Source organism: Mustela nivalis (assembly GCF_964662115.1).
Source record: "Mustela nivalis genome assembly, chromosome: X".
Classification (NCBI taxonomy): domain Eukaryota; kingdom Metazoa; phylum Chordata; class Mammalia; order Carnivora; family Mustelidae; genus Mustela; species Mustela nivalis.
Window position 1 is genome coordinate 55,871,447 of NC_139040.1, and position 20,748 is coordinate 55,892,194.

The 20,748-nt window shown below is 35.1% G+C and overlaps 1 protein-coding gene across 5 annotated transcripts in view; it reads left to right on the forward strand.

The window, feature by feature from the left end:
* Window positions 1–20,748, forward strand: part of POF1B (POF1B actin binding protein) — a gene marked incomplete at its 3' end in the record, with an annotated part of 113,429 nt that overhangs the window by 55,878 nt on the left and 36,803 nt on the right. For all 5 annotated transcript variants that reach the window (XM_082715975.1, XM_082715977.1, XM_082715976.1 and 2 more), the window contains 2 exons: window positions 9,089–9,219; window positions 19,667–19,694. In XM_082715975.1, coding sequence (XP_082572101.1) covers window positions 9,089–9,219; window positions 19,667–19,694 — 159 coding nt within the window. The remainder of the gene's footprint in view (window positions 1–9,088; window positions 9,220–19,666; window positions 19,695–20,748) is intronic.

The window sequence follows — 20,748 nt, forward strand, 5'->3', positions numbered from 1 at the left end:
TGTTAGGTGATATCTCAATGTGATTTTGATTTGAATCTCCCTGATGGCTAGTGATGATGAACATTTTTTCATGTGTCTGATAGCCATTTGTATGTCTTCATTAGAGAAGTGTCTGTTCATGTCTTCTGCCCATTTTTTGATATGATTGTCTGTTTTGTGTGTGTTGAGTTTGAGGAGTTCTTTATAGATCCTGGATATCAACCTTTTGTCTGTACTGTCATTTGCAAATATCTTCTCCCATTCCGTGGGTTGCCTCTTTGTTTTCTTGACTGTTTCCTTTGCTGTGCAGAAGCTTTTGATCTTGATAAAGTCCCCAAACTTCATTTTTGCTTTTGTTTCCTTTGCCTTTGGAGACATATCTTGAAAGAAGTTGCTGTGGCTGATATCGAAGAGGTTACTGCCTATGTTCTCCTCTAGGATTCTGATGGATTCCTGTCTCATGTTGAGGTCTTTTATCCATTTCGAGTTTATCTTTGTGTATGGTGTAAGAGAATGGTCGTTTCATTCTTCTACATATAGCTTTCCAGTTTTCCCAGCATCATTTATTGAAGAGACTTTTTTCCATTGTATATTTTTACCTGTAGGCCATTGTTTAATGATCTGAGCCACCCAGGCACCCCTCTCTGTAGCTTTTGTTCCCTGAAGGCTTTCCACACAACTTTAGAGGAAGAAAATTAAAATGGTGACCTCCCAATCTCTGGCCCCAGCACTGAAATCTCAGAGCCCTACTCTTCAGTGGGCCCTCATAGAAAAGTAGTCAATCACTCCTGTCTCCTGGGTTCTGCCTGCACTCAGTGCTCACCCAGCCTGTGTAGAAGCATTTCTATTTCTGGCACAGGGCCCTGCTTGGAGTCTCCAAATCTAGCACATTCCTGCAGTGTGCACCCAAGCCGCTCCTCTCAGGGGAGGAAGAGGAGTCTCCCCAGATCTGATGCTTGTTGAACCCCTGCTTGGGAGGCAGTCACCCGATAGTGTGGATCCTCTTTTATGGCTACTCCTTGGCTTACTCTTTACAGCCAACTTCCAAGCTCTGACACCTGGGAGAACCTGCCACACTCAGGGAACCCTAGTCTTTCTGTGACACCAAGTGTTCTGAGACCACACTGTTCTAGCTAAGGTTCCACCCCCTACTTAGCTACCAGAGTGACGTTCCTCAGTGGAGCAAACTTATTATAGTTCTGATTTTGTGCCCTATTGCTCTATCACTTGATAGTAGCTGGCTGAGAGAGGTTCCCTCCCCCATGACCTATCTTCCAATATATCACCTCAGGTTCACTATTCAACATGCCCTACCTTGCAGAAAGTGATCATTTTTCTGTCATAAAGTTGCTGCTATTCTTTTCTTCAATCTCTTGTTAAGTTTGTAGGTGCTCAGAATGGTTTGATAGCTATCTAGCAGAATTCCAGGGACAAGAAAAAATTTAGATCACCTACTCCTCCACCATCTTGAACCACCCCTAAGAAAGAAATATTTTAAGACAGTTTGAAATCATGAAATAACTCTGTGAAATGAATCATACTGAAAGGAAAAAAAAAAGATTTTCAAAGCATTATATTTCACAGGGGATTATAAGAATCTAAGAGGAAAATATGCAAAATACTAATATCAAATATCAAATTAGTTCTTTAGAGATTCTAATGGGAGCTTAGCTCTTGAATATTATTGGCTAATGAAACGCCCTCTTCCACTTGGGAAAGTTATAGCTTTGCAAGGAACACACAGAGAGACAGGGAGAGGTTATCTATCTGTCCACTTACAGCAATGAACTAACCTGAAGTTTGTAGAATGACACTGACATGACAGCTAGATTTTCCTTATATCCAGTTAACCTTGAATTTTAAAGTCATATTGGAAAATGTGTTTTTAAGCCACTCCCAGTTTGGTAAATATATATAGATGCTTCATGCTTCATATGGGAGAAATGTATGTGTAAAACTTGAAATAAAAAAATATTTTCAATTATTTTGAATAAAAAGTTGCCTAATTTGATCTTCATTTCCTGAGAGTGGTCTACCACTAAAGAGCTGACTGCCAAGTTCTAGAAATCTGGGTAAAACTCAAATGTCAGTCTCTGACTCGGCAAAGAATCCAGTTTAGTTGCTGCAATCAGACTTAACCTACCCTTAGGAAGAGAATGTAAGGCATCACCATGACATTCTGGAGGAAGTGCTTCCTATGTTCTTTTTGTCTTTAACCATTCTTGGTCAGCTTCTTTGAGAAACCTCTAAAAAAAAAATCTTTCCAGAATCAGCCAGCATTTGGGATCACTTCTAACCAGGTAGGTAGATGACTTCTTTCAATTCAACGAGTATTTACTGAGCAACTAACTAAAAGGGTGTTCAAGCAGTATTGTGCTAGATACTATGGCATATATCAAAAAGTATGACTCAGAGTGATGGGAGCTCAGCAATGGCTGCCCCGCAGGAACACAAAGAGCTGTTGCAAAGCTGGCGAGCCAGGGCCCAGGGCCTTCACTATCTATGCTGCAGTTCCTGACTGGGCTCCTGGTCCTTAGAGCTTTTATATTTAAAGTATCCAGAAAAAAAAGGTAGTGAATGCTAGCAAGCTAAGATTAAGTCTTACATTTTAAAGGAAGATTACAAAAGCTAAGATTGCTTATGAAAGCTAAGATTGCTAGTTTCTAGAAGAAAGGGATATCACTTCACAGATAAGAAAAGATATATAACAGAAGAGAAATCAGCAGTTAACTCATTTGGCAGAGACAATAAGGACAGAATGGAAAGAATCTGCAAACTCAGAAAATAAAGAACTTGGAAAAACTCTTATTTGGCAGGTTTAAGAGGTATGGGAAAGGGGCACCAATAGCCCAAAGAAAATGAACCTTATTTAAGTGCTCTGGCAGAGCAGGCAGCAGAAAAAAGAAAGGCAGAAATAAGGTATAAAATGTCACTGAGATTACAGAAAAATAAAAGAACTAATGGGGCAAAATGTGGCATATAACAACTGGAAAGGAAGCACTGTTTATGGGAGAAGAAAGATCTGCCAAAATTACAAGTCTACCACCACCACCACCTCTAACTCTTTTTGATAACATTGATCTAAAGAGAACTTCTAATGTGAAAACCAGTGGTTCCACCTATTATCATCTTTGCACTTTTGTGAATAGAGAGATAGACACAAAGCAGGTGATTGACTTACTGTTGTTCACAATCCTCATTTTATTTCTCTGTTCATTGAAGTGAGTTATATCTATACATGTTCTTTGTGAAACATTTGGAACTATACACATAAGCATAAATTATATGAAAAAACTACAATTCCATCACCAAAAAATAACATGATTAATCCATTAATGAAGTCATTGTAACATTTATATAAAAATATATACACACACTTATCAAGACATAATTTTTATAGATAGTTAATATTTAATCATAGATGTAACCATTGTTCTTTTGTTCTTTTATTTTTGCCTCTGGAAGTAATGCAAGCATAATAATCTAGTACATTTTTATCTACAACTCTGAGGTATGTGTAGTGTAGACTCCTAGAAGAGAAATTACTGTTCCAAACTATATAACATTGATACAGATACTTGATATGAATCATTAAATTGCTTTTTAAAAAGTATTGGCAACATAAAAGAATGGCCATTTTATCATATCCTTATCTATCTTCATATATGGATTATTACAGTTTAGAAATTATTGCCAGTCTCAAGAGTGATAAATGATAATCCTAGTTATTGAACTTGCTATTTCTTTGTAACTGGATTTTAATTTTTTTTCACATTGGATATATTTGGCTACTAGGAAGACAAACTTTCTCAATATAGCTTTCCTGTGGAAAGAGTTTAGAATGTAACAAATACACATTATGGTTAACTGCTTAATGGAAGTTACTATTCAGTCAAGATCTAAGATGAGTATTCTCATTATATAACTAACTTCTAAGAAATAAGAATAAATCTTGATTTGTTTAAAATTGTAAATTATTATTACAACTTCAGTATTATTATAACATAGAAACAAAAATTCAGTCTGTGATCAACTTGCTTTTTTTTTTTTTTTTTTTAATAAACATATATTTTTATCCCCAGGGGTACAGGTCTGTGAATCACCAGGTTTACACACTTCACAGCACTCACCAAAGCACATACCCTCCCCAATGTCCATAATCCCACCCCCTTCTCCCAAACCCCCTCCCCCCAGCAACCCTCAGTTTGTTTTGTGAGATTAAGAGTCACTTATGGTTTGTCTCCCTCCCAATCCCATCTTGTTTCATTTATTCTTCTCCTACCCACTTAAGCCTCCATGTTGCATCACCACTTCCTCTTTTTTTTTTTTTAAAAGATTTTATTTATTTGTCAGAGAGAATACACACAAGCAGACAGAATGGCAGGCAGAGGCAGCGAGAGAAGTAGGCTCCCTGCCTAGCAAGGAGCCCAATGTGGGACTCAATCCCAGGACCCTGGGATCATGACCTGAGCTGAAGGCAGCAGCTTAACCAACTGAGCCACCCAGGCGTCCCTGCTTTTGTGGTTACCAAAATGTAGTTACATTTTGCAGTACTAAATAAATGTTCTCTCTCAAATTAGATTGATGAAGAAAAACACATTTTTACCTAGCTGTAATATGTGGTACCACTGATGGTCTTATTGAACTTTTCTCTTTGATAGTAACTAAAAGACCTCTCTCCTCTTCAGTTTCTGGATTGAAGATTGAATCAGTAGTTATAATTTATAAAAACGGTCCCACAAACTAAAACATTCTGATATTTTCTTTATTTTCAACTTAATACCATCACTTAAGAAAAATTTGTCATAGGAGATCTGGGTGGCTCAGTTGGTTAGGCATCTACCTTCAGCTTGGGTCATGGTCCCAGGGGCCTGGGATCAAGTCCTGTATTGGGCTCCTTGCTCAGCAAGAAGCCTACTTCTCCCTCTGACTGCTGCTTTCCCTACTTGTGCTCTTTCTCTCTCTCTGACAAATAAATAAAAAATTTAAAAAGAGAGAGAAAGGAAGGAAGGAAGGAAGGAAGGAAGGAAGGAAGGAAGGAAGGAAGGAAGGAAGGAAAAAGAAAAGAAAAGAAATATCTTTCTATGTCTGGTTTTCCAGATAACAAAATTACCTCTGAATTTTCATCTGCATCTAAGCTTATGTCACATGAACAATAATTTAGCATTTTTTTCTGAAGTAGAACAATAGCATCTTCACAGCAGGTATCATGTGAAAAATATTTGCACCTCTGGCATACATAATTGGTGATTTCTTTAGCAGCTTTCTGCAAATAAACTATTTTCAAGTGTTTACTCAGCCTTTTTAACATGTATCAGTGCTATCATGTTTTTCTTGAATATCCTGATAAAGTAGTTCTAAAATCTCTAATATGTCATAGTATTTGTCCTTGGCTAAAGGATGATCAGCCAGCATCCTATATCCTCACTTAGAGCCAGTTTTTCTATGAATTATGTTTAGCTACGTTTACTTTCTATGCACACAACTAATAAAACATGCTTGCAATTTCTGACTTACTTGTGCCCTTCATTGTGTGTGTGTGTGTTTTCTGTCAACAACAGTTGCACAGCATTTGTTAGAAATGGAATTTTTTTGTCCTAGAAGTGTTTTCCCAATCAGGTACATTCTATTATTTGCTGTGAGACCCAGCAAAGTACACAAAGCAAAAACTGTTAAATTCATCAGTTTACTCTGCTGTTATAATTTAAAAGGTTTTTATCCAAATGTCTGGTGTATAAGATTCAGAAGTACCATATTTAATAATAGCATTTACTGATTTGTGCCCTGCAGATTGTAATTTATGGAAACATTTTATAAACATGTTTTCTAAAAAGAATTTTTGCTTAGAATTCACAATTTTTGCAAACATATACGTTTTGAGTTCAACTACTAAAATGTAATCTACCAATTATTTAAACCAGATTATTGTGTCAATTTTTATTGTCATTAATACAAATATATAAGGGATTGTCTTCCTAAAGAATTCTTGCAAAATCTTGTTTTGAAGTTTGGGCAGTCACTCTAACCCTTTATTTTCTTAATATTTTCTATATACCTTATTATGTTTGGGCTGAATATATTTATTGTGAATGTTGCATATTTTGAAGTTTTTCCTTCCCTTAAAATTTTGGTTTAGTAAAATTGACATTCTGCTATCAATTCGCCCTCAAATGATGTAAAAATTTCCAAACAACTTTTTTTCTTAAAAATGTCATGGGCTAAATGGAATGAAATATTGTTCCTGGAAGTTATTTCATTTAATGTTATGCATTTTAATTCCTAAAATAAATGTTTTGGAGCCAAAAAAATGTATTACTTATTATTTTTTAAAGATTTTATTGATTTATTTATTTTAGAGAAAGAGTGTTAGAGGGGCAGAGGGTGAGGGAGAGAATCTTAAGCAGACTCTGCACTGAGCATGGAGCCCAATGAGGAGGCTCCATCTCACAATCCTGAGATCATGACCTGAGCCAAAACGAAGAGTCGTATGCTTAGCTGACTGAGCTACCCACGTGCCCCTCCTTCTTTACGCTGAAGTTTACCTTTTCAGGGTAGGGAGAGGGTCCTGAGAGAACAAGATTTATATACATAAAATAATATGAAAACAATTTAACATAATGGAGCACAGAGAACTAAGTTGAACTATCTTGTTAGCTGGTATACTTTCAGTTTTCATGGTGGTATTAAATCTTGAGATGGGGGCGCCTGGGTGGCTCAGTGGGTTAAAGCCTCTGCTTTCGGCTCAGGTTATGGTCCCAGAGTCCTGAGATGGAGCCCCACATCGGGCTCTCTGCTCAGCAGGGAGCCTGCTTCTCCCTCTCTCTCTGCCTGCCGCTCTGCCTACTTGTGATCTCTATCTGTCAAATAAATAAATAAAATCTTAAAAAAAAATCTTGAGATGGTTTTCAAAGTGTGGGTAAGATTTTGATACACAGCAAGAAGAAAAGAGTATTCCAAGGAGTGAAAAATGTAAGACTAGAGACAGGAATAACATAATGTGTGCCCAGGTCAGTGAAATCCCTTATGGTTGGAACAGAGAAAATGTTGGGAAATAGAAAGTGTTACTGTGTGTTAGCATTTTTTTATAATTTATTTTTTATTTATTTTCAGCATAACAGTATTCATTATTTTTGCACCACACCCAGTGCTCCATGCAATCCGTGTTAGCATTTGAAGGTTTTGTATTGAATATTCCCAAGTTAGTAATTCTATGGCATGTAAACATATTATATGATGATATTGACTTTACCAGTTTATCTACTCATGCCTTTATATAGGACACTTTACTTTCTTTAGGAGGCAATCATTACTTCTCTAAGAAACCAACTTCAAAGGATACATGGGCAAGATAAAACCGTGGCGTATTCATCAGACTTTCAAAATGTGAAAAATCTATGTATCTTAATGAAAACATGAAGATACTATACTGTACTTTGAATATGACCTTTTCTATTTATCTGTACTTTTTATTTTATTTATTGATTTTTTTATTTTGAGAGAAAGAGAGTGAGTGGGAGGGAGGGACAGAGGGAAGAGAGAGCCATGTTGGGGAACCCAATATGGGGCTTGATCTCATGATCCTGAGATCATGACCTAAGCTGAAGCCAGGAGTTGGATGCTTAACTGACTGTGCCACCCACATGCCCCAATTTATCTTTATTTTAAAAGTTACTTATCATATCACAGACATGGTTATGAAAATTCATCTTTGTTTACTTTGTAATATTTTCAAATCTTCCATTTGTCTCAGCATACATGATTTTTTAGGGTCAGAGGACCCTGTCAGAGGACAGGTTGAAAATGAAGTAATAGTGGTCAAAAATTTGAAGTCCATTTGTCAAATATATACTTAGGAATAAATGCATTAATAGGACAACTTTGGTCCCACATGCAATATCAAAGGTAGTATGGAATACAATCTAAGTTATTAACCTTCAAGTAGTGTTTTGGAGATGGAAAAAAAGGCGATCAGCATTTTTTAAAAGATTTGTACCAAATTACATGAAGCCAAAAGAATAGGTCTTATTTAGGACACTGTTCATAGTAATTTGTGTTTAGGATTTCAAATGCCTTTGAAGTCTATTATTTATCTACATTTGGCCCTTAGCTACTCTTTCCCATGTCAAATTGACTAGATTTTCAGTCCAAATAATAACTGGAGGGAATATAAGAAGAAATACATAAAAACATATTGAATTGAGAAGGTTAATTTAATCTAACTTTAATATATGCTAATAAATTAAGCTGTCTTTCACTGAGAAGATGCAAGTCCAAATAAAATTAATTATTTTATGTCAGTATAATTCAAATAATTCACATGTACTTTTCCAACAGAAGAGTAAGCCATGTGGTGATAATAGGCAATTTAGAGATTTTGGTTAACTTGTTATGTGTGTGTGTGTGTGTATATATATATATATATATATATATATATATATATATATGATGGGCAATTTAGAGATTTTGATTAACTTGTTATGTGTGTATATATATATATACTATGTAGTATATTATATATAGCATATATAATATATATTTATATTTTATACAATATATACATTATATACATTTTTAAGGATTTTGTTTATTTATTTGACAGACAGAGATCACAAGTAGGCAGAGAGGCAGGCAGAGAGAGGAAGGGAAGCAGGTTCCCTGCTGAGCAGAGAGCCCAATGTGGGGCTCGATCCCAGGACCCTGGGATCATAACCTGAGCTGAAGGCAGAGGCTTAACCCACTAAGCCACCCAGGTGCCCCCATGATATACATTTTCCATAAATTATTTTATAATTTTATATATATTTTTAAATAAATTATATAAATATAATTTTATATAGATTATTCAAGTTTTGCATTCATTAGATCAATTGGATTAGTGAAATAAAATTGAGAATGCTATTGTAATGTTGTTCTTCCTTTAAATTCCTCTTATATTGAAAAATGTGTACCTCAGTTGTAAAGAAAATTTAGTGGGTTAGCTCATGTGATATCTTTGTAATGAGTTACTTGTATTAATAGGTTATATAACTTTTTCTTATTTGACATCAAAACATCTATCAACTTAGAAATACTTAATGTTGTTTATAATGGTGCTTGATGCTTTCTTCAGGTGATAATTCAAGATGATGGCCCTGAAAAGTTGGACCCCAAATATTTTGGAGAGTTACTTGCTGATCTAAGCCGTAAAAATACAGATCTGTATTATTGTTTATTAGAACATTTGCAGAGAATTGGAGGAAGGTACTGTAAATATATAATATCATTTGCCTTGATATTGTAGTTATCAAACATTTTATGATACTTTGGTATTTTTTAATATACTTTATTTTTTACAGCAGTTTTAGGTTCACAGAAAAACTCTAGTATTTTTTTAAGGTTTTATTTTTAAGTAATCTCTACACCCAACAGGGGCTCAAACTCACAACCCCAAGATCAAGAGTTACATTCTCCACTGACTGAGCCAGCCAAGTGCCCCAAAACTCTAGTATTTTAATGGAGAAATGGGGTAACTATATGAGCATATCTGATTAAATGTCTCATTTTAAGAGTTAATGTATTTCATGAAAATCATCAAAAGAGATCCTATCAGTCCTTTTAGGTTCAGTAAAGAATTCTTTGAACTTTCTTTCATAACATACTTTGATAGTAAATGCAACCTCTTGGACAGGAAGCTCAAAAAATGCATGGCATACTATGACTTGTTATAAGATATTATACTGATGATATAAGATGCAATCCATTGTCAATACACCACTATTCGTCTTCCATTGATTTATGCTCAATGTACAAAGGCCAGAATTTAATATACACTTAGTGTTATATATTAGAAAAAGTGTTATGTATTATTTTAATATATTACAGTACCTATAAAAATTAAATGTAAATTATATAAGTATCTATATATTTATATAAATATGTATGTTTTATAATTATATACTAAATAATTACATATATTTAAATATATACACATAAATAATTTATCAGTTATTCATGCATAGATGAGAGCATATTATATCATGAAATGAATTCCATAAGCTACGTAATTTATAAAAGTTGTCTTTTACTACACAGTCACATCCTATATATGGCCAACTATAAGACAAATTCTAGGAGAGCTCTACAAATACAGAAAAATATGTAGGATAAAGGAATGTTGGTAGAATTTTTTTTTAGTTTACACTTCACTAATGAATTCTTTTTGTGTGTGTGTGTCTTAAAGATCTTTAATCTCTTATCTAGCTTTTTTCCACTCCATTTATTGCACTCCTTTCTTTCCACATTTAGCTCCATTCTCTCTAACTTTCCTTGCTTTCATATTCATGACTGCAACCATTCTCATACTATCATCCTCAAGTGCCTTACCTTCTTATCTTATTGTCCCTCCCACTTAGCAAAATCCCAATTCTTGAGTACTCTAGCTCTCTTCTTTATTTATTGATTCTTTTTACCACTATCTACTCCATCCAATACATAACACTCACTACTCTCAGAATTCAGAGGGCTCTGTGAAGACTGTTTTATTCACCCTGGTTTCCTTGGGGTTTAGCATGGTGACTAGTTTAGTGTGGTGCTCAATAAACATTTATGGACTATATGAATGTCTTTTTTTAATTTTTTTAAGTTTTTATTTTAATTCCAGTTAGTTAACACATGGTGTACGATTAGTTTCGAGTATATAATATAGTGTTTTAACACTTCCATACATCACCTAGTGCTCATCACAAGTGCCCTCCTTAATCCCCATCACCTATTTAACACCCCCCCACCTCCCTTCTGGTAACCATATATGTTATAGTTAACTTATGAAACTCAGCACACAAAAAATAAATAATCCAATTAAAAATAGGCAGAAGACAAAGGATACATGTATCCCAATGTTTATAGCACCATTATCAACAGTAGCCAAACTATGGAGAGAGCCCAAAATCTCCATTGACTGATGAATGGATAGAAAAGACATGGGGGGTATATATATATATATATATATATATATATATATATATATATGAGAAAGACAAATACTGTATTATCTTGCTCATAATTGGAATTTAAGGAAGAAAACAAGAACATATAGGAAGGGGGAGAAGAAGGGGGAAATAAAGTAAGACAGTATTTGTGATTCAGAGCACATGGATTTGACAAAGTTGTTACTCAATAAAGGGTTATAGAATAAGAGTTAAATATATTCCAAATTTATTAGTTTCATACTAATTAGAAGTAGACAAAGTAACTGAGCAAAGGAAGTTATGTTATTTCATAATGATTAACCCAGTAAACGTGTAATCTGTGGTTTTGGAACAACTCTTTCATTGAGGGTTTTGATAAACATACATAGATGACTTAAATATGTGATTAAGCAATACAAAGCCTTGAATTTAATTCTTAGAGTACCTACAGTACTACACACACAAAAGAAATAGAAAGGTGGTGTCTGCACATTACTTTTAAAATTTTGGTGATTTAGACATTCTATTAGAAGGTTGTCAATTTAAGGGGCACCTGGGTGGCTCAGTGGGCTAAGCCTCTGCCTTCAGCTCAGGTCATGATCTCATGGTCCAAGGATCAAGCCCCACATTGGGCTCTCTGCCCAGTGAGGAGCCTGCTTCCCCCTCTCTCTTTTCACATGGTATTTGTCTTTCTCTGACTAACTTATTTCCGTTAGCATAATACTATCTAGCTCCAACAATGTCATTGCAAATAGCAAGATTTCATTCTTTTTATGCCTGAGTAATATTCCATTTTATGTATACCACCTTTTCTTTATCCATTCATCTGTCAATATTTGGAGCATTATACATGGAATATTATATGTGGAACATCTTCTTTATCCATTCATCAGTCAATGGACATTTGAACTCTCTCCATAGATTGGCTATTTTTGATAATGTTTTCTGCCCATTTTTACATTGGATTATTCATTTTTGGGGTGTTGAATTTCATAAGTTCTTTGCATATTTTGGGTACTAAACATTTATCAAATATGTCATTTGCAAATATCTTCTCCTAATCTGTAGGCTGCCTTTTATTTTGTTGATTGTTTCCTTTGCTTTGCAGAAGGTATTATTTTGATGAAGTCCAAATGGTTCAATTAAAAAAAAATCCCTCAATTTTGCTTTTGTTTCTCTTGCTTTGGGATTCATTTCTATAAATAAGTTGCTATGGCTAATGTCAAAGAGGTTACCTGTGTTCTCTAGGATTGTTATGGTTCCAGGTCTCACACTTAGGTCTTTAATGCATTTTGAACATTTTTTGTGTGTGTGTGGTTGGTGCAAGAAAGTGATCAGTTTCATTTTCTTTTTCTTTCTTTCTTTTTTTTTTTTTTTTGTATGATGCTCTCCAGTTTTCCCAATACCATTTTTTGAAGACACTGTCTTTTATTCCCCCATTGGATATTCTTTCCTGCTATATTGAAGATTTATTGACCATATAGTTGTGGGTTCATTTCCGGGTTTTCTATTCTGTTCTATTCATCTATTTGCCCATTTTTGTGTCAGTACCATAGTGTTTTGAACACTACAGCTTTGTAATATAACTTGAAGCCCATGATTGTGATGTCTCGAGCTTTGCTCTTCTTTTTCAAGATTGCTTTGTCTATTCTGGATCTTTTCTGGTTCCCTACAAATTTTGGGATTGTTTGTTCCAGCTCTGTGAAAATGTTGATGGTATTTTGATAGGGATTGCATTGAATGTGTAGATTGCTCTAGGTACCATAGACATTTTAACAATATTTGTTCTTCCAATCCATGAGAATGGAAAGTCTTTCTATTTCGTTGTGTTTCCTGCAATTTCTTTCATCAGTGTCTTGCAGTTTTCAGAGTCTAGGTCTTTCACTTCTTTGGTTAGGTATCATACTGGTTTGGGCACAATTGAAATTGGGATCGATTCCTTGATTTCTCTTTTGGCTGCTTCATTACTGGTGTGTAGAAATGCAAGATTTCTGTATGATGATTTTGTGCCCTGCAAGTTTACTGAATTCCTGTATCAGTTCTAGGAGATTTGGTGGGGTCTTTTGGGTTTTCTATATGTTGTGCCATGGCATCTGCAAATAGTGAGAATTTGATTTCTTCTTTGCTGATTTGGATGCCTTTTATTTCTTTTTCTTGTCTGATTGTTGTGGCTAGGACTTCCAGTACTATATAATAACATCAGTGAGAATGAACATCTCTTTGTTGTTTTTGACTTTAGGGAATATCCTCTGGTTTTTTCCCCCATTGGGAATATTAGCTGTGGGTTTTCATATATGACTTTATTATGTTGGTGGTATGTTCCCTCTAAACTTTTTTGAGGGTTTTTCTCATGAATGGATGTTATACTTTGCCAGATGCCTACTTTGCATATATTGAAATGATTATATGATTCTTACCCTTTCTTTTATTAATGTAGTGTATCATGTTGATTGATTTATGAATATTGAACCACCCCTGAAACCTAGGAATAAATCCCACTTGATTGTGGTGAATGTTTTTTAATGTACTGTTAGATTTGGTTTCCTAGTATTTTATTGAGAATTTTTGTACCTATGTTCATCAGGGATATTGTCTTGTATTTCTCTCTCTCTCTCTCGGAATCTTTATCTGGTTTTGCAGAGCTGGTTTAGTGGTCATGGCCTCCTTTAGTTTTTGTTTGTCTGGGAAAGTCTCTCTCCTATTCTGCATGTTAGCCTTGCTGGATAGAGTATTCTTGACTGCATATTTTTCCCATTCAGCACATTGAATATACCATGCCGCTCTCTTCTGGCTTGCCAAGAAGAATCTTTATCTGGTTTTGGTGGTATCAGGCCTCACAGAATGAATTTTCAAGTTTTCTTTCCTTTTCTATTTCATGTAATATTTTGAAAAGAATAGGTATTAGCTCTTCCTTAAGTGTTTGGTAGAATTTTCCTGTGAAGACACCTGGCCCTGGACTTTTCTTTGTTGGGAGTTTGTTTGTTTGTTTTCTGATTCAATTTCTTTACTGGTTATTGGTCTTTTCAAGTTTTTTTTTTTTCCCTTCCTGTTTCAGTTTTGGTAATTTATATCTTTCTAGGAATTTATCCATTTCTTCCAGGTTTTCCAACTTCTTGGCATATAGCTTTTCATAATATTCTTTTATAATTGTTTGTATTATTGTGGTATCAGCTACTATTCTTCCTATCTTACTTACAATTTATTTATTAGGGTGCATTCTCTTTTCTTTTTGATAATTCTGACTAGAGGTTTATCTTTTTTTGTTTGTTTGTTTGAAGACCATTCCCTGGTTTCATTGATCTTTTCGGTTTTTGTTTTTTTTTTTCAAATTTCGTTATCATTTATTTCTTCTCTAATATTTATTATTTCCTTTCTTTTTGTAGCTTTTTTATGTGTAAGTTTAGGTTGTTTATTTGGGACTTTTCTTGGTTCTTGAGGTAGGTTTGCATTGCTATATATTTCCCACTTAGGATCACTTTTGCTGCATCCCAAAGGTTTTGAACAATTTTGTTTTCATGTTCATGTATATTTAAAATTTTTTCTTTGATTTCCTGTTTGTCTGATTCATTGCTTAGTAACATATTGCTTAAACCTCATGTATTTGTGGTCTTCCCAAGTTTTTTTCTTGTGGTTGATATATTTTTCATAATGTTGTGGTCAGAAAAGGTGCATGGTGTGATTTCAAATTTATGTATTTGTTGAGACCAGTTTTGTGATCTAATATGTGATCTATTCTGGAGAATGTCCTATGTGTACTTGAAAAGATGGTATATTCTCCTGTTTTAGTATGAAATGTTCTGAGAATACCTGTTAAGTCCATCCAGTCCAGTGTGTCATTCAAAACCATTGTTTCCTTATTTTTTGTTTAAATTATTTGTCCATTGATGTAAGTGAGGTGTTAAAATCCCCTACTATTATTTTATTATTATCCATTAGCTCCTTTATGTTTGTTATTATCTGTTTTATGTATTTGGATGCTCCCATGATCAGTGCATAAATATTTATAATTGTTGTATCTTCTTGTTGGATTTTCCCTCTTTAGAATTATATAGCCCTTCTTTGTCTCTTGCTACAGTCCTTGTTTTAAAGTCTAGCTTGAGGGGCACCTGGGTGGCTCAGTGGCTTAAGCCTGTGGCTTCAGCTCAGGTCATTATCTCAGGGTCCTGGGATTCAGCCTTGCAATGGGCTCTCTGCTCAGCATGGAGCCTGCTTTCCCCCTTTCTCTGCCTGTCTCTCTGCTTACTTGTGAGTTCTTTCTCTCTCTCTCTCTGTCAACTAAATACATAAAATCTTTTAAAAAATAAAGTTGAGTTTGAGTGATATAAGTATGGTTCCTTGGGCTTTCTTTAGACACTCATTTGCATGATAAATGTTTCTCTATCCCTTCATTTTCAATCGGGAGGTATCTTTAGATCTAAAATGCGTCTTTATAGGCAGCATAAAGATGGGTCTTGTTTTTTAATCCATTCTGACACCCTAAGTCTTTTGATTGGAGCATTTAGTCCATTTATATTCAAAATAATTATTGGTTTATATGCATTTATTACTTTTTTGTCATTGTTTCTGGAGATTTTCTCTGATCCTTTCTTGTCTATGTCACTGTTGGTCTCCCCTTTGTACTCAGAGCCCCTTTGAATACTTCTTGCAGAGCTGGTTTAGTGGTCATGACCTCCTTTAGTTTTTGTTTGTCTGGGAAAGTCTCTCTCCTATTCTGCATGTTAGCCTTGATGGATAGAGTATTTTTGACTGCAGATTTTTCCCATTCAGCACATTGAATATACCATGCCACTCTCTTCTGGCTTGCCAAGTTTCTGTTGAGAAATCTGCAGCTAGACTTATGGGTCTTCCCTTCTATATTAAGGACTTCTGTCTTGCTGCTTTTAAGATTTTTTTTTCTTTTTCACTATATTTTGCAAATTTAACTACATTATGTTTTGGTGTTGGCCTGCTTTTGATGATTCGATAGGAATTCTCTGTGCCTCCTGAATCTGGATGTCTGTTTCTTTCTGCAGATTAAGGAAATTTTCAGCTATTATTTCTTCAAATAAATTTTCTGCCCCCCTTTCTCTCTCTTTTTCTTCTGTAATCCCTATAATATGAATGTTATTTCATTTGATGGAATCATTGAATTCCCTAAGTCTATTTTCATATTCCACTAATTCTTCTTTCTCTCTTTTGTTCATCTTCATTATTTTCTATTAGTTTGTCTTCTGGGTCACACATTCATTCCTCTGCTTCTTCCATCCTGCTGTTGACTACATCAGGCTTGTTTCCAATTCATTTATTCCATTATCCATCTCTGGCTGAGTCTTCTTTAACTCTTTTATCTCTGCAGTAAGGGTCTCACTGATGTTCTGCATTCTTTTCCGAAGCCCAGTGAGTATTCTTATGATTGTTTTTTTAAAGTCTCTATCAGGCATGTTACTTATATCTGTTTCACTTAGATCTATGGCTGTGGCCTTATCTTGTTCTTTCATTTGGGATAAGTTTCTCTGTCTTGGCATTTCATCTAACACACTTCTTTGTGTTAGAAAAGCCAGTTATGTCTCCTGTTCCTGAAATTATTGGCCTTATGAAGAAGAGGTTTTCTTGTGCTCAGGACCTAGCACTTCAGGGAGTATCTCTGGTATATGCTGTGTGCACTCTGCTGTGATATTTTGGCTATGGGATCCTTCAGGCCAGTCATATGCATAGGCTCTTGTTGACTGCTCTGGGCAGTGTTTAGTACCTGGCCTGAATGTGGTGAGTTTTTACTCAGTGTGATCTGGTCTGCTTATAAAATAAGACCTGAACCAGCTCAAAGCAGGACTAAGGCCCTGCTTATCTCTTGTTAAGAGATGTGGTGTGAGCAGGGGTTTAGGCTGGTCTTCTGGAGGAGGGGCCCACAATGCTGTGAGGTATGCTTGACTTAGGAGGTCAGTTCCACCAAAACGCAGGCAGATAGGTTTGGTATAAGCAAGTTAGGCAACCAATGTTTTTGCTGAGAGGCTTACTCTCCCTCTATATATGTGGTTCTCTGTTTATGATGAGATGGGAGTAAGAAATGGCGTCAGCCTGCTCCTTTCTTCACAGAGAGGCCTCTACGTGAAAGCTGTCTCTCAGAGACTTGCTCTGAGAGGAGTGTAAAATCTCTCTACTGTGTGCCTCAGGCATACTTTAGATCTTTGTTGCCATACCATCTGCTCTGTAGATTGTCTGTCTCTCTTCTCTCCAGGAGCAGAGCAGTAATCTCAGGGCTCTAGATCAGCCGAACCTGCTGTCCTTTAAAACCAGGCTTTAAGCCCTGCTGGTTGTAAGGTCTGACTAAATTCAGCCCTTCTCATTTTTTAGGCCAACGGCTTTGGGAAAATATTTTCCATGTGGGTTTCCCTGTGTGCTCCCCTCTATCTCTCTCTTTTTTTTCTCTCTCTCTCTGACCCCTCTCTGTGACCATGGCTCACCCCTCCTCATCACTCAGAATCCATTTCTCCCTTAAACCACATCTCCACACTTTCTACCTTTTCGATGTGACCTCTTGTCTCCCTTTAGTTGTGAAATCTGTTCTGTCAGTCCTCAAGTTGATTTTTAGGATGTTTAGGATGATGTGATAATAATCTAGTTTTGTTCATGGGTCCTCCTACTCTGTTGTCATGTTCCCTCCTCTCCTGCCACTGTTTTTTTTTCCCTACTCATTGTAATTCTAGTCAACACCCCCTGGTGAGAATGGAGATGTAATCCACATTGGCCTCTCCACTTCCTTGCTCTGCTGTCTTTGTTTTCACTCTTTCTCTTTTCCTCTCCTTTTTCCCGCATTTTTCTTCTTTTTCCATGTTATGATTTAGCAATGAGAGGGTACAGGGTCAGAATTAAGGAAGGTTGTCTCACAAAACCATTCTGGTTACCTTAAAACATTACAGTATTAAGTACTGTTAATTTTTCATTGCTTTATTTCCTTGTTTTGTTTTGTTTTGTTTTACTTTAATAAAAATATTTATTTTTTTAAAATTTTTATTGTTTTATGTTCGTCACCATGTAGTATATCATTAATTTTTGATGTAGTGTTCCAAGATTCATTGTTTACATATAACACCCAGTGCTCCATGCAATACATGCTCTCCTTAATACCCACCACCAGATTTCTTATTTGTAGAAAGAAATAACTAGGGACATGTGTACTAGCTTTGCTTGGCAAGTGGAGGTTTTTTTTTTTTTTTAAGATTTTATTTATTTATTTGACAGAGAAAGATCACAAGTAGGCAGAGAGGCAGGCAGAGAGAGAGAAGAGGAAGCAGGCTCCCAACTGAGCAGAAAGCCCGATGTGGGGCTTGATCCCAGGACCCTGGGATCATGACCTGAGCTGAAGGCAGCGGCTTAACCCACTGAGCCACCCAGGCGCCCCGGGAAGTGGAGTTTTTAACATAAAGTTCCATTAATACTGTGACAATTCCAGTTAGTAATGGAAGATGACTAAAACTGCATTGATTCATATTTTTAACTTGTTGTAACTCCCAGTATATGCATGCCATTACTTTAGTAAATCATTAAAAAAGTATATGATACTTTATTTATTTATATTTCTAGGACCTCCCCACAAATTTCTATTTTGGGCAACAGAGGAATGCCACATATTTGTTGTTGCCAAACAACAGCAAATATGTAGTCATGCTTCTGGAAATTGAATCTGCCATTATCTTCCTCCACATTAGTCTTTTTTTTCTTTTAACATATGCAAGATGTTCTGTACAGTGAATGACCCTCTTATCTCTGTAAGCAATATATTACTCATAAACACTTACTTAGAAGGTAAAGGTAGGAGATAATGTCCTAATATATCTCTAAGATACTTATCTCTTATACTGAACATATGGCACTTCTATACCTCTGACTTTATAAGACCATCTTTAAAATATTCTGCCTTGCTCTCAGAACACGTGTACTGTTCTTGTTTGAGGTGTTGACCATATATTTTGTGCCCAGTACTTCAATTAAGCACAGATGGAACAAGTAGACAGAAATAAAGGCCTGTCTCTTGCCCCTAACACTAGAACTGTATGCTTTTCCACTATCATTATTTTCTAAAGGAGCAAGTGCCAGACTGGCATAATCACTAACAATTCTTTTGCAGCATTTGGCTACTTAACATGACTTCACAAAAGATCTTCCAACCCTGGTACCCAAACATTCATTTTGATACTGAAAGTTCTATTATCCCACTAGAATTTTGGTCCTGTTGCCTAAGGCTCTGACCCTATTCAGATGCCTTCTAAGTTTCTTCACTGCCATATATATACTGTAGTGTAGAATGAATGAGTTAGCTTTGTCTTGCAAGTTTTCATTTTGATGAAAAGGGTATGAATAACTTGGAGGCTCTATGGAAAGAAGCTAGATTCAGTCCTGAAAGTGAGCAATATAGGAGAAATAGGAGGTGGAAATAGAGAACAACTATTACAGTTATTCATTCACTCAGGTAGCATTATTGCCAGTGTCAAGAACTTGTACATCTATCCACAAATGGACAAGTCCTAATGGATGGCAGTAACTGATTCTCTATATTCTTTTGGTTGGTTGTTTTGATATTGTTTATTTTTAATAGATTAGCTAGTTCCAGGAAAATTATCTTTAGTTTTGTCAAGTTCTAATAATTGAAATGTTGCTATTATGATATATTAAAAAGTAAGATAAAATAATTTGAACATTACAATTTATATATGATCATTATATACACTTTCTTAAGATTGTTTATTTTTTTTTCACTCTTACAGCAAAGAGGACTTTGAGTCTACAGATGAAGTAAGTACAAAAATAGTTGAAAATCAAATTTAGTTGATAACAAAGCAGGTTATGATATTTTCACTAATGATATTTTTTAGTTTGGTACCTTTATTAGACTGGAAACACGGATTAGTGAAAAGCATGATGATTATTTTACCTTTAAAATGATATAACTATTTATATATTTGTAATGGCTATAAAAAGTAATAATCATTGGGTTGCCTGGGTGGCTGTTGGTTGAGCTTTGAACTCATGGTTTCAGCCCAGGTCATGATCTTAAGGATATGGAATCGATAGCCACATTGGACTCTGTGCTTGGTGTGGCATCTGCTTAAGGTTCTCCATCCCCCTCTTCCCCTCCCCACCACTGTCTTTCTCTCTCTTTAAAATAAATAAATAGACAAAATCTTTAAATTGATAATAATAAAAGTAATAATTATTCATGCAAAATGTTTTATCAGCTGTTATTTATGATTTAATTTGTCTTTGCTTATCAAAACATTTAAAATTTCATTGACCAAATGCTCTGATTTAGGAAATTTAAATCTACATTAATTAAATCAATAGCAAATTTAGTTTTAGTATATTTTGAAACCGTATATGACCCATGCCAAATAGAGAACAACTTAAAGTACATTTTTTCAAGTATTAATTCTAATATATATGTCTTTATTTGTTAATAATTACTTTTAATGGAATAAGTAATCAAATAAAGAAAACTGATTTCAATGTAATAAAAAAAGCACAGTGGCCTCCTTTGTGTTATTTTTTTTTCTTTATTTCCAATGTAGTGATAGACTGTTTCATTACAATAATTCAGAAAGCCCTAGATTGCCATTAAGAAACACTACTTCAATTTAGCTTCTCACTTAAAAGTAGTTGAAACTTGTAACCAAAGGGCAGGTTGGTGGGGTGACAGGTAAAATAGATAAAGGGGCTTAAGAGTACACTTAATTTGATAAACACTGAGAAATGTGTACAGCTGTTGAATATTGTATACCTGAAGCTAACATAAAAGTGTGTTAATTGCACTCAAATGAAAAATAGAGAGACAATGGTGTTTGGTGGACTA